This window comes from Aquila chrysaetos, chromosome 15 (genome assembly GCF_900496995.4).
Source record: "Aquila chrysaetos chrysaetos chromosome 15, bAquChr1.4, whole genome shotgun sequence".
In the NCBI taxonomy this organism is placed as follows: domain Eukaryota; kingdom Metazoa; phylum Chordata; class Aves; order Accipitriformes; family Accipitridae; genus Aquila; species Aquila chrysaetos.
The window spans coordinates 4326856-4340905 of NC_044018.1; the positions used below are offsets into that span (position 1 = coordinate 4326856).

The 14050-nt window shown below is 41.3% G+C and overlaps 1 protein-coding gene across 1 annotated transcript in view; it reads left to right on the forward strand.

Moving 5' to 3' along the window:
* The window catches only part of PKHD1 (PKHD1 ciliary IPT domain containing fibrocystin/polyductin), a 267040-nt gene that overhangs the window by 152320 nt on the left and 100670 nt on the right, over window positions 1-14050 (forward strand). The window contains exons 49-52 of the mRNA XM_030037971.2: window positions 1508-1685; window positions 2196-2391; window positions 10483-10548; window positions 12243-12362. Coding sequence (XP_029893831.1) covers window positions 1508-1685; window positions 2196-2391; window positions 10483-10548; window positions 12243-12362 — 560 coding nt within the window. The remainder of the gene's footprint in view (window positions 1-1507; window positions 1686-2195; window positions 2392-10482; window positions 10549-12242; window positions 12363-14050) is intronic.

Here is a 14050-nt window from a genome sequence, read left to right on the forward strand (position 1 = left end):
TGCTCAGAGTGAGGAATAATCTTTGCCAGTTGCTACTGAGAAGAGCGCCAGAATGAGATGCATCAAATTCTCAGACAAGCTTAGGCAGTCTGTGCACTAAGAGGACAGGGACAAGGTTCTTAGGCTAGGATTTATTCTTCCTGATTTTTGATATCAAAATGCAATTTCTAATGTGGAAGTTTTGTCACCCAAATTCATTCAGGTCATGGAGAAACATCAGCTCCAGACAACATTTTAGCCCACCTCACATCTGACATCCTCTGGAGGAGCTTGATGCTCCTTGTTGCCTCTAGAAGGAGAGGAGACCTTCCCAGTCTTGTTCCAGATGTGAAGCGGTAACACAGTGTAGCTAACCAAAGCATAGTTTCAATCACGGTGTCCATCAGTTTCAAGAGCTGTTGTAGGAATGAAAGATGCTGAGGACTGGAAGTAAGATCTTTGTTTTGAAGAAGCGGCTTATGATCAGGTGTCCCTGATCAATCAGACATGAAGACACAATGGATGTTCGGAAGGGTTAGTTTCATTTCAGCTTCATCTCTCCTTCATGTAGTTTGCTGACTTCAGCAAAGCGGTTCCTGAATGCAGAGTATTCTGTATCTCTGGACTTTACCTTACACAGCCTTCTATCTTGGGGAAACTGGTAATCACAGCAGTAAGAGGTTATTCTGCCCAGACACCCAAATAATCAAGCTCAGTTTAGCATAATTTGAAAACAGTCTTCGTGCAGGAAAAAGACAGAGCCTGCGCCTGAAGAGGAAGTCAAGGTGGGTGGTTATACCCATCCCAGCTTCACTGTGCTATTTCCTATTTTTAGTAGAGAAAGGTCTCCAGAGGCCTTAAGTCTAAAGAGTTTATGCCCACTCATGATATCATTACTGCTGTTGATCTGTTCAGTGAGTTGTTTTTCTCTGCCTAGATTGGACAGAAATTAGGAGTGCAAAGCTCTAGTGAAAAGGGGTTTGAGTTCTCATTTGGATGCTCAGAAGAACTGCTGTACTAAAAGTCCACCCATTTTGTGAAGGCTTTCATCAGTCTGCAGCAGCCCCAGCTTCATACTGCTTTCTGACCTGGGTGCAGAGCAGCTTTCTGAATTACGGACGATTTTTGCACCTTCAGCCTCGATGACAATTTTGATGGCTCAAATGAGAGTGAGTAGGCAGAAAACTCAAATTTCACGAAGACAAAGATCGTAAAAGTTGAAGCTGAGGCTCCTGAGTCTGGTGGTGCAGTATTTGGTACCCTGGCTGTTGCCACCGCTCTACTTTGGCACAAGCTTCGCTCCTCTGTGCCTTTATTCCTCCACCCTTTGTGTCTCTTTCTCTCTTTCTCTTTATGGCACTTCAGGCAGAGATCGTTTCTTACCGTACTTGTAAAGAACTACACAAATGAAGTCACATTCTGAGAGAGCGCCAGCATATACTACTGTAATTCAAATAAAAACAGAACTGTATAGGTTGCAAAATGAGAGAGTTCAGTGAAAAAACGTGATTATATCTTTTTCCTCCAGAAAAGAGGCTCCAGACGTTCCCTATAATTTAACTGTGACTGACAGTAGGAATAAGACAACCACAGTCAATTATGTCCCTGATACTTTATCAAACCTGTATGGCTGGATGGTTCTCCTCTTGGATAAAGAGACTTACGTGTTGACATTTGACAACCCTTTGGCCAGCAAACAGCTCCAGGTAACATGGGAATTTTTTATAATTTCAAAATTATAGTTGGAAGAGATAATCATGCTTTCATCTTTCTGGGTGAGCAGAGGGAAAAAAGTGTTAAGTGCACTGAGAAAATCTCTACATATATATAGACAGGGCTTAGATATGAAAACCTAGTCCCTGAAGCTCTCAGTAGTAACTTGGAGCAGGAAGATGATTCTGGATGTCTTAGATGAAAGTTCACTGTGGTTCTTAGGAATCAACAAAATTTTTACTACCTTAAGACATACTGAAGCATGGTTTTTAGAAGACATTGCTGCTCTGTGCCTTTTAAAGGTGATGAGCAGAGCGGATTTTACCCGCATTTACCATCAACTTCTGCTTAATTTTACATCTCTCTTCCATGTTTCCAATACATATTTTGTAGAAGACTATGTTGCCTGTGAGGAGCACCATCCTCTTTATCCCTTTATACTGCACTCCATGGAGCTCTAATCACAGACACAGGCATGTTTATTTTGGTTCCCTCTTCTCTAGTATTCAGTGACATTTAGCAACTTCATGCCTGGGAATTACTTGCTGGTGGAACACAAGGATCTTCCTGCACATCCTGAAGTTGTGGTGTCCTGTGGGACAAGGACCGGACAGCCACTCCAATCGCTGCCTTCATACGGACATCATAGGAGCTGTGACTGGTATCTTGACAGCAGACTGGGGAAGCTAACCTATTTGGGTAAGTGCAATACGAGGGACGCAAGGTACCTTTTTGTTCAAGAATGGTGACAGAGCTGATATCTTTTTAATTTAAACCCCCAAACTATGTAAGGCCTTAGACACAAGGCCATCTTTCAATGGCGTTTCAATAATTGAGAAGTCCTTCAAAAAGATCAATCAAATAGGCAAATGCATGCACATCAGGTCCATCTCTATCTGATCTGATGACTGATCTATCAACAAAAGGAATGTATCCTGAATAGTGGGTGATGTGACATCAGTAGAATTTGAATTGGTTTTGGAGAGGAAAAGGCATTAAATTCCACTAATGATCTCTGTTGTCAGTTGGTCCCATATCACATGTATCATCAATAAATCATGTGCAATCTATCTAGGCTGAGCCCACTGAAGGCAATAGGATTACTGGGTGAGAATTTTTCCTATGACTATAAACTTCCAAAGATGTCATAGACCTTTACATTTGAGTATGTTGGCTTTGTACACTAGATCATGAAGTGTGGTGGTCATTTTTTTAAGAAATTCAGACATTTACTGATATTTATTCAAGTTTCCTTTATTCTTTTAAATTTGGGACATTTTCCACAATTCTCATTCTCAAGCAAATGATGATATAAGGGTCTAAGTTCTACATGTAAAAGGCAAGATAATGATTGTTGTCATTATTAATAATAGTAGAACCAGGAATTACAAAAACATTTCAGTGCCTTTGAGAAGCATAGCTTATCCTTCATGACTGTCATACAGGGAAGATAAAGATGCTGATTTTCACAGTAACAGAAAATTTTGTCACTGATCTAATCTGATAGCTTTAATGAATTTCTCTTGATTTGCACTGATGAGATGACATGCAAATGGCTTTCTCATGTAGGATCTGTTTAGGAATGAGCAACTAGAAAAATCAGTGGGATGGTGGAGAGGAAAACATGGCTGGAATGAGGGCAGGCAATCCACTGAGCTTAGTCTGACAGCCATGAAAATCATCCAGTGTACATTTGAGGAGAAATGGGAAAGCCCATACCTTAACTTCAGTCTGAGGGTCACACTTGTTGCATACATCTCTGGTCCTACGGCCAGCTGGTGTTGCACAGCTTGTATCCATACAGCTTAACATTTTTTCTCTCAAAAGAGGCTGGATGCACCCAGGCTTCAAATTAGGAAAGATCCCTGTCCTGTGCCAACTCCCAAAGCGTAATGGTCACCATCTAGGAGAGTGCATTGGTCTGGGCCAAAGCTGTGCCAGGAACTTCACCAGCGATACAGCCAGGTAGATTATTGGGGTCCAGCTCTTAGTTCCATGTCCTGGCCCTGTTTAGATATTATATAGATGCAGATTGGCTAGTATAAATCTAGCTGTTGAGTCTAAGCCTCGCCCAAGATCATGCCAGGTATCTACTAAAAGAATAAATATGTTTTTATTATTTCAGTTTACTAACAGTGTAAATTTGTTCTTTCAAATATAAAAGTCAACTGTTTTTCAGCTTGCATATCCTGAATTGCACTTTCTTAAATAGGGGAGGACGGGAAAGCTCAAAGGATGACACCTATTATCTTGGCCTCTTACTACTGTTGAAAATAGAGGAGATGACAGTCTTGGGCAGACTGGGACAGAGTGATCTGGTTGGCATATGTCACTCTTGCATCATAGATACTTTCTTGCCCTTCTCTTGCATCATAGATACTTTCTTGCCCTTCTCTTGCCTCCCTTTCATCTTGATTTTTATTATGTGAAGAGCTCATTGTTGTTTCTCATTTTAATACAGAGAGAAACAATCATCCAAAGTACATGAGGGGAAATCTATGAAAACGCCTAACATGCATAATTTGTACTGTGAACATTTTCAGCAAGGACTTTTATAGCAGTGAAATCAATAATTCCGTATCGGGTACCTAATATCTGTTGCTGTTGGTAGGGTAAAAGTCTGAAACAAAGCGAGCGGATTCCTAGCTCTGGTGTGCCATTTACTTTCTTCCCTAATCTCCGCTGTGCAGGCTGAGAGGGTGAGGATAATTAGCCATCAGAGCAGACTCATGGCATGTGGTGGACTTTCCATCACTCAGGGTCCTTAGATGATGCTTGGCCGTCTTTTCAGAGAAATATGCTCCAGCTCTACAAGAAGCTATTAGAAACCTCATGAGGCGAGATTCACGCTCCGTAGGAGGTCAGAGAAGGCTGTCACAATAGTCCCTTCTGGCCTTAAAACCCCACCAGTCCACCCACCGACCTGGAGAGGACAACGCTTGAAGGTCTGGCCTTCAGAACATGTTCCTGCCTAACTCCGCAAGCTGTTTTTTTATTTTTTATTTACATTTAACTATATGAAATAATTAGCCAACTAATTAATCCCGTTTACAAGCTTTGTCGGATTCTTCAGCTGTCAGTCATGCCCGAGCCCGGGGCCGGTGTTGAGTCTCAGCTCCCTCCTTCATCTGACTTGGTCTCCATGGCTACAGGCTGCATCTGCTGACACCCCACTCTCTATTTACTGCTTAATTAAGAATTTCACGCTCAGCCCTTATCTGCTGCTAAGAACAAGAACACACTGTTAAGAAACTCCAAATTTAGGCTGCTGCACAAGGAAAGCCTTTCTTGTTGTCCTGACTGCGTGGAGCCTCTTTAACTACCCTCTTGGCAACTGCGCTGCCACCCTTCAATCAAAAATCATTAAATGGGGCAGAGATAATGAGCATGTAGCATATCAAAAGGAGGATGTTTGCTCGGGCTAAGGAGGAAAAGCTGTAAGGGCCTATAAGCAGCCGCCACTTCAAAGGCAGAAGGGGCTGATAAAGAGTCATTTGTTCCTGTTTGACTTATGTAAAAGGTCTGGTATGTCGGAGTCCCGTCTCGCAGACGCGGGTCCCCCCTCTCGGTGCTCGTGTGTCAGCAGTCAGGCAGCTGGGCACAAACAGCATCAGCCCAAGCATATAATCACTTGACTCCGTGCCGACAATGGGCACTTGTAGGGGGTGGTGGAGGGAGGGCTGGGGGACAATGGGAAGACAATTATTGCAGCTGCTCGGGAGGGCCATAATTCTTCCTGCAGAAAGTAGTTGGCTCTCGCAGGGCGTAGGGGAGAGCTCGAGCGTATTAGTCATCCTCCGACTTTTGGAAGCACTTCGCCGCGCCGGTGGGGTTTCGACAGCTGCTGGTGTACCGCCTCTTTCCAATAATTGTACATTCTGGCAGGGGTCAACTTACTTTTGACCCTCTGCTTTTGTGCCCATCAGAAAGCCTTTTAGGGCAAACTGTGGGGAAGTGGCAGGGGTGCATTACATCCAAAATTAACGTCAGTAAATACGTATCAGATGCCAGCTCATTCACAAGCAGGCTCCTGAATTCACACAGCCTTTTGCTCAGGCCTGCATGGGGGAGAAAATGGGGGAGAAGGGGAGGGAAAACCCCATGACTGAGAAGATATTGTTATTCAAACGAAGCGGGCAGCTGAATGAAGCCACCTTGGCCAGCAGTTTGCGTTGGGCTCAGGCTTTCTCCATGCCCCCTTCCATCCAAAATTGCCTGGTGTCATGCAATTGTTTGTTTATCTTTGAAGGAGAAAAAAAGGTCTGTCTAACACAAAAGGCAAGAAAATATACCGTATGGAGGGGATTAAAGGAGTTAAGTTGCCCTGATGCTTTGCATGCGTGCAGTTTTGTAAATTAGGCTTGGGCATGGGACAATGCAGGGGATGCTGAATGGAAAGAAATAATTGTAATGAGAATGTTTCTGCTATGTGGGCTACCTATGCAATGATCCTGTTAACAAAGGTACTCACTGCTACCTACATACATGAAACCCTGTTTAACCAACTCATAAGTCCCTTTCAAAATAATCTTTTCAGACCATTTTAAAGGAATTGGCATTAAAGGACAGATAACCCCACGTCCCTCCTGGATGCTGGGTGAAGGGGAGATGAGGAAGCTTGAGGCATCCCATGCCAGTCATTTCGACATCATCAGCTTTGCTTTGACATTATTCAGTCTTCGTAGCATCATCCTGATTTTCTCTGGGGCACCCTGTGTCTTGAGAGAAGCGTTCCTCAAAGGTCACTGATGGGCCCTGAAATTGCTGTGTGGCTCTCTGAAACACTGATGGGTTGTGGCTCAACCATGTTTCAGAAGAGTGGTCCTAACATGATGTGACCATGCTGAATCAAAAAACCCTTGTTGTAACAAGGGAGGTGGAATGAAACGTCACACTGGGACATCTGTGATATTTTTAGGAGAAATATCGTGTGTAAATTACCATAATAACATTATGAGCTTTTTAAGTCTGTTACAAATACGAGCATATGGTGCCACAGCGTGGTACTGCTCCTTGGTTAAGGTCTCTGGGCAATACTGGAATTGGCTAAAAAACAGAGAGATGTTGTTTCCTTTTTGCTCACTTTTGAAATGTTTAAACCATTTTCTTTTGGAATGAAACAAAGTGTTGGCTTGCTTAATCTCCAGATTTTTCTCGGCTTTTTTCTAAAATTGAAGTGCTGGACACAAACGTTATTGAAAACATCACTGAAAGGATTATCAAACTTTTTATTTACCCCAAATACATTTTTCAGTAGACACAACTTTTATGGAGACGGGTCATCCTGCTGACTTTGCTCAGGCTACTCATGTGTAAGTTGTTAAGAGGGCCTGAGGCTCAACCTCGTATTACTGCTGTGTCAGAAGCAGGTTTACAGTTTCCATAGTTCTTCAAAAAAATAATTTGACTACCCTTATTGTCTTTTCTAAATTCCTAAAGAATGATCTCACTTCCATTACACTCTGTGGGTTTCTATAATTGCTTTGTATTGGAGAAAAAACAGGCCCTTAAGAATGTTTGTTTCTAATACTAAAATACAGAAAATAAATAAACAAAGATATTTTCTGCAGCCTTATTGCTCAGGGGTAAAGGAGAATCCTAGGTGAAAGACCTAAAGAATGGAGTTAATTTGTTACAGAGGACTGGCTGTACAGACAGGAGTCTTTTCTTTCAGCTAGATAAAACTCACCCTGTATCAGTTGTTGCAGAAGGTCAGTTGACCAGATGTGGGCTGCTCAGTGGCCTCCATGAAATGAAATGTCAGTTCTTAGCAAAAAGGTGCCCTTTGTAACGGACACAAAGAGAAAAATCAACCTTCTCCTGGCAGATGAGCTCCTGTCCTTCTGGCATGGCAGCAGAGAGACCAAGTATGTACCAGTTACAGAAATAAGATGATGAAGTGACCTTATAATCCTGTCAGGGATGGTCTTTTGACTATGCGATCTCTGAAAGAGGAATTTCATGCCTTCACCTCTGCCTCTGCACATATTAATCTGCTATAAGCAAGAATCTGTGTCCATTAGCCCAATTTTTTTTTTTTTTTTTTTTTAATCTCTTCCCCTCACTGCAGTGTCCCCATAATACCATATTTCTGGGTATCTCCTGCAACAGATCCTGGTAGAGGATGACATAGTATCCTATCCCAGGTTCTTCAGTTTCTAGAGCTGTGTCTCACTGTGTTGTTGATTTTGCTGTCTAAAAGTTTTGATTTCCATGTGATATATGTTAGCCCAATTGATGTTAAATAGCATGGAGTTGCTTGTTATTTGTAAGTCAGGCTATTGGAGCCATTTATCCTAGTTTCAGCCCTTCCTACTATCCACAGGCAAAATTCCCCGTCACTGCAAAGCTGATAAAAGACCAAGTTGCTCCTCCTTCATGCTCACTCAAGGAGCCCTGAACCAGAAGAAAGTTACTAGGACTATAGTCGAGACGGCCTGTATTTATGATTCACAGCCCAAACATCCAGGAAGAGCTGTAATAAGACAGAAAATTGATGAGCCTTATAAAGGTTTTATACAACTAAACCCCTGGAGCCTTATAACTACATTTTGTGAAGAGTCACCTTAATTCAATGTTTACTAATGACGTCCTTCGTCTGTATTGCCTATATCTCTTCCTGTCCTGTACAGAAACAATGATGACATACTCGGCAGCAAAACAAAACAGCCAGAAGAACTGTGTCACTGTAGTCTTGATTATTCCCAAGGCCTGTATCTCTCCTGTTTTGATCAGTTTTTAGGAGTATTTGTGGGAAATGGCAACAAAATGCTGCTGATTCACAACCATTGCACTTTACACCCCATCGATAAAAATAATTGTGCAAGTCGCAGGGCTGTGGAGAATTCAGCCTCGGATTCCTGCACTCGTGGAGGGTGTAAATGACTTACGATGGTTTGAATTGTCATGCTCTCTGGTTGGATGGCACTTCAAATATGAGAAACTTGCCCTGGCTTTGGATGTGACTGTGCATAGTTAAGTCTTAACAGTTCCTTTCTTCACTGTGTAAGGGGACTGAACCCCTTTATGAGGTCTATATAGCATATTGATCAAGTTTTATGTCCTCTCAGGATTTAATTAGAACAGCTTTTCTCTGAACAATACAAACATCCTTAATTAGACAATTGCACTGTAGTGTCTGCAAAATTAAGCAAAAAAACCCCCAACAAACCTGGCAAAATATATTTATCAAAAAAGGATAGTATCAGGGCTTGGTTCTCTCACTTTTCCTAAGACTGATGTAATACCTTTGGCTCCTGATTTGCCCTGCTATAAGTGAAAAGAGAAGGAAGGCCACCATAACCATAGAAGTACCCATAGAAGAGTATTGCCTAAAAGTCACATGAACTCTGTGTCAAAGGCTTTAAATTAGCATCTTCACATCATTCTTTCTCCTCAAAGGTTCATCTCGTGGCCACCCAAAGCCCTGATGCTGTTCAGTTTGAGCTCTACGTGATGATTTGGGGCAGATTGGCTTTACTGATGTATGGATCAGATCACAGCTACCGTCGGGAGAGAAGGTGTCACGGAAGAACAGGGCTGAGCCACCTGATTACTAATTAATCAGACATGAGAAAAACCTCATGGAATCAGTTTCTATTTAATTATGGAAGCCTCATTTGGCATAGGAGCATATGCTGCTAACTCAATCGAGTGCTTTTAACTGACATCAAATAGTAATTATCAGAAAGAATCAAGTTTTTTGATTATTCATACTAATTTATTGAACACTTAAAATTAATGAACCTCAGTTATTTTAAATTTGCTCGGTTGCACTGGGAGAAAAAGAGGGAGGTAGGGAAGGATGGTTCTCACAATTTAAAAGTACAGAGACTTGTTTAAAGATAAAATAAGTAAATTACAATACGGCATGAAATCCCATCGGTGGATTGATACACATGTAGGAAAGTTCCTGGCATGTTCTGCAACTGAGGAAAGTTCTGACAATGGCTTCATTTATACAATTCTTCTACCCCCCAAAAATCTTCCGATGACATTTTAGGGTCACCATAAGGGGTTGAACAGTGGAGAGGAGATTTATGTTTGTCAGAGTGTTTCTATTTTAACCTACGGTTGTTCCAGTCTGGTGACTGAAAGGAAGTGTCTTTATATCCCACTGGAGATGAAGAGGAGGTAGCCTTTTAGCTGGGTCTGAAGCAGTTTTCTCCTGCTCCTCTTAGTTTGATTTGCATTATCCTGGCCCTTCTCCTGCTGACAATATATTGGCACAAAGGTTACAACTGTGGTAATTGCTTCTGACCTCTTTTCACAGTAGAGAACACAGGGTCCCTGTCTTCAGTCTATAAAGTCTGACTAATTAAAGCATCTCTTTCAGATAACAGATTTGGGGAAAAAAAAAAAATCAAAACCAAACTACAAAACAAAAGCTGTAATTCGCTGTTTGAGCCAGTTAATACATTATGCATTCAATGGTGTAATATCGCTTGTGTTAGTGGAACTGCTGTGGATTTATAGTGGGATAAATGAGATTCATGTTCCAGCCTAGAATTTCTGATTGTTGAATGTTTTCTTTTAGCTATTTCTAATGAGTTGTCTTGAGACCCTCCATATCTGTAAATTAAAATGTGTTTGTTTAATCCTTTCACAAAGTACAAAAAAGACAAAAATACTTAGAAAACACATATAGGTGTTCTTAATTTTTTTGTTATTGTTAGAAATGTAAAATGTTGTCAGAAAATCACATGTAACATTTGATTTACTATGATTTTTTTATTGTTGTTTTTAATTTGTAAGGCCTTGCTGTAACTCCCTACAATTCTCTGTGTTCAGTCACAGGAGCTGACTTAATTCAGGTCACACTGAAAGAGAAGGGAAGAGTACCTTTACCTACCCCAGGTGAGTGACAATCTTTGTCTGAAAGGCTTGGTCTGGGAGTCACACCATTTCTTTTTTACTACTTTTTCAGAAATAGATTGCTATTTTTCACTTCAATATTTTGTACATTTATCAACCCAACAGGGGTTCTTGGCATTCATTTAAGCATTTCATTGAGCCATATCTACCATTGCTCAAGATAAATGTGTGATTCCACAGTATAAAAGACTATAAACTTTTGCTAAGAATTACCATAGCAGATCAGAAAGGTCATGGAGAATGTAAGACTACAGTGTATTTTAGTGCTCCATAGTGATCTTAGTGTAATACTGTGACATTACTGCACAGTTACATGTCGAATCAGACAGAAAAATGCACCAGAGACAAGGGAGACCGCCAAAGTTTGGTCTTAGTTGCATAGCTGCCTTGCTGCATACTAACAACAATAATAATTTATGTGGCAATAGGGTTTAGAGACCTTTTTGGGGAGAGTTTCCCCCTGAACAAACAGGTACTGTAAAGACAGACCCAGCCTTAAGGAGCTCCACCGGGGTTTAATTTCTCTGTGTTTCCCTGTGCTGGCAACAGAGGGGTTTTCTAGTTCACAACGTTACTGAGCTAAGTCTAGCCCCCCCCAACTTAGGCATGAACTTGCTCCTGTGTTTTCAGTACCTAATGAAACCCTCAAGAAAAAAAATGCTGGAATTTCCTTTACAGTGGTCGGATAGAGGTAGGTGCTTGTAGAGGCCTCCAGAGGGAGGCCCTGCCTGCGTTAGTTTAGGGCTTACTAAACTCAGTGTACAGGATTTCCCCTTGAAGGCTTTTCTTCCTCTCTTGGTGGCAGAACAAACTTAGGCAATTAATTTATGAAGACTGGCTCATTAGCTGTCTAAAATACAAGTGCAAGTTAAGCACCTACATTTTGTGAACTTTATTTGTCCCAATATTTTCCTGGTGCTAAGGCTCAGAAGTTTCCTTTTGGACTGAGCTGAAAAATAAATCTTTGGGGAACGAGCAGGAGTTGCCACGTGTCTCAGTCAAGCTGCTTTTCCAAGGCAGGTCTTAATTACTGCTTGCAATGGGAAGACACCTTCTTTTCTGAGGGCTAACAAGCTTTTGAGAGTTGATCACTCGTTTTTTAAAATCTTTCATACTTTGGGAAAGAATAGAAATTCCCATACCCTGGGAATTCAATCTCCTTTCTAGAGCACTGGGGGAAAAAATGCATGAGAAGAGTTGGCGCTTTCTGGTAAGGTTAGTTACCATTTTGATCATCTGGTTTTACCACCAAGTGCAGGTGACTGGCTTTTATTTTCATTTGTTCATCTTAATTTTGTATTCAAAGTGCTCAGAGCTTTGGATGGCATAAATAAAAATAATATAAACAGTTGTTTGTGAAGTGTATTCACAAGACACAAGCTAAGTCTGACAAACCTCAAGATGTGCTTTGCTTTTGATGGGTCCCAAAGAATTTGAATCTGTTTTTTTCAGCTATCTCCCTGCCCTGTAACTCTGAAAACATGGTCCTGGGAGAGATCTTTTTTTCCCATCAGGCAGCTTCCTTTAAGCATGGAAGATAAGAAAGAGCAGTTAGTGTTGCTTCATCAGTGACAAAAGGAGGATGTTAATGCCACAGATGCTTGACTATCAAAGAAATGGTAATTCTTCCAGCTACTGAAAATGATAATTCTGTCTTTGTATGTCCTGTTTTGTAGTTCCTTCTGATGCTGTCTTGAAATGGTCACACCCAGAGACATGGAATGATGTGGAAAAAGGCTGGGGTGGATCCAACTGCAGCGTCCCAGGCCCTGGGGAAGACGTCATCATCTTACCCAGTAAGGAAGGAAAGGTGTTTAATTTCTGTAGGGGTGCTGGGGTCTGTCGACATTAAGATATGTATTTGTGTTGCAACAGAGGCTCCCTGGCACTAGTGTCCATTCTAGTGTGTGCAGGACACCACAATTGTTCCTCGTCACATTGAAATCTCAGTTACAGTACAAAAGTGTGATTTTTGGGAGAGAATAATCATTCTTTTCCGTTTACATACATACACGGACACACACAGTTACTCATACTGGTATACGAGCTTAAGTGTATGCAGGGACTTTATTTCAGGAGCAGAGAATTTGCAAGACCCAGAATCACACCTCACAAAGAGCTCATCTCTTGACCCACCTCTCTGTGTTTTGTTCAGGGAGCATATTTTACCTTTCCACAATTGTACTACCTTCCGTTTTATTTTCCTGTTGCAATTCCCACTATCAATGATAATCTCTCACACCATTTGCTGTGGATGCCTCCTAGACATTTTAGCCTGTGCTTGTATTTCAACCTCAGACTTGAGTTACATTTAAATCCCACCTCAGCTTACAACCTTATTGCATGAGCAACCTTCTGAACTCTAGCAAATATATTAGGCAACTTGCAATGATATCTGGAGGAAAAAACTTCTGATAACCATTTTACATAATAGCTGACCCTGCTCTGATGAGGAAGTTGGACTACGTGAGGTCCCGAGGTCCCTTGCAGACATAATTATTGTATGATCCTATGAATACTGTGTGATATGTGCCTGACATACTCTAGTACCTGGTGCTGGCTCCTCCTCATTTGTTTGAAACCAGGTAAGTCTCTCTATGTACCACAGCTCCACTTCTGGAAATAGGGATGACACTGCTCCCTGTGTCTTCCTCTTCCACCTGTTTTTGGCTTATGAAGTCTTTCTGGAAGGAAGTTTCTGTTGCTTTGTGTTGGCATTTGGGCATGGAGCCTCAGTCATGGTCAGGGCTTTGCTGTCCTGTGTCATCAAAAGTAATATATATAATTTTAGGTTAAATTAAGATTATGTTCAACTTTCAATGAATATTTAGCTTAATCTTCAGTTTTCTGATAAATGTGAAAAACCCCTATATTATTTGAAATAATGCTTTTCTTCACTTTTTGGGGGGAACTTACATTGAACTGAAGAGTAGATAATTTCAATTTTCTGATTATATCTCTCTTTCCTGTTAAACAAGCACAATGTGTTTTGGTGCCCTTTTTTTTTTTTTTTTTCAGTTCTGCCATCTCACTAGCTATAATGCATAAATGTGGTTAAGTGTAAGTTCAGAGGCCAGAGAAGGCAAAGAAATGTCCCTCCAGGGTTTGCTTATCTCCTGTAGGTCCTGCATCCTATGTGCATCTAAGGTAACGGTAACCACATATGTTTAGGCATCTTAACCTGTTCCTTGTCATCACAATTAGTAGAGCTGGAAGAGTTACTGAGCTGACCAAATGTGGGTATCTAATGTGAATTGAGTTGTTCTTCACTGATGGTATTATGTAGAGCTCCAGAGCTCAAGTCACTTGCTTATATGAAGATATCTAATGTTGTCTGAAGCACTCCAGGAGCATCCTGCCTAGCCATCTAGGTGAAACCCTAGATGGTCATAGGGTGTCCCCTATGTCATATTTGCCAGTCCTGTGTGAGGTCTCAAATATCCAAGAGCATTTCAGAGAGTACTAAATGCATAAATGAATTTTC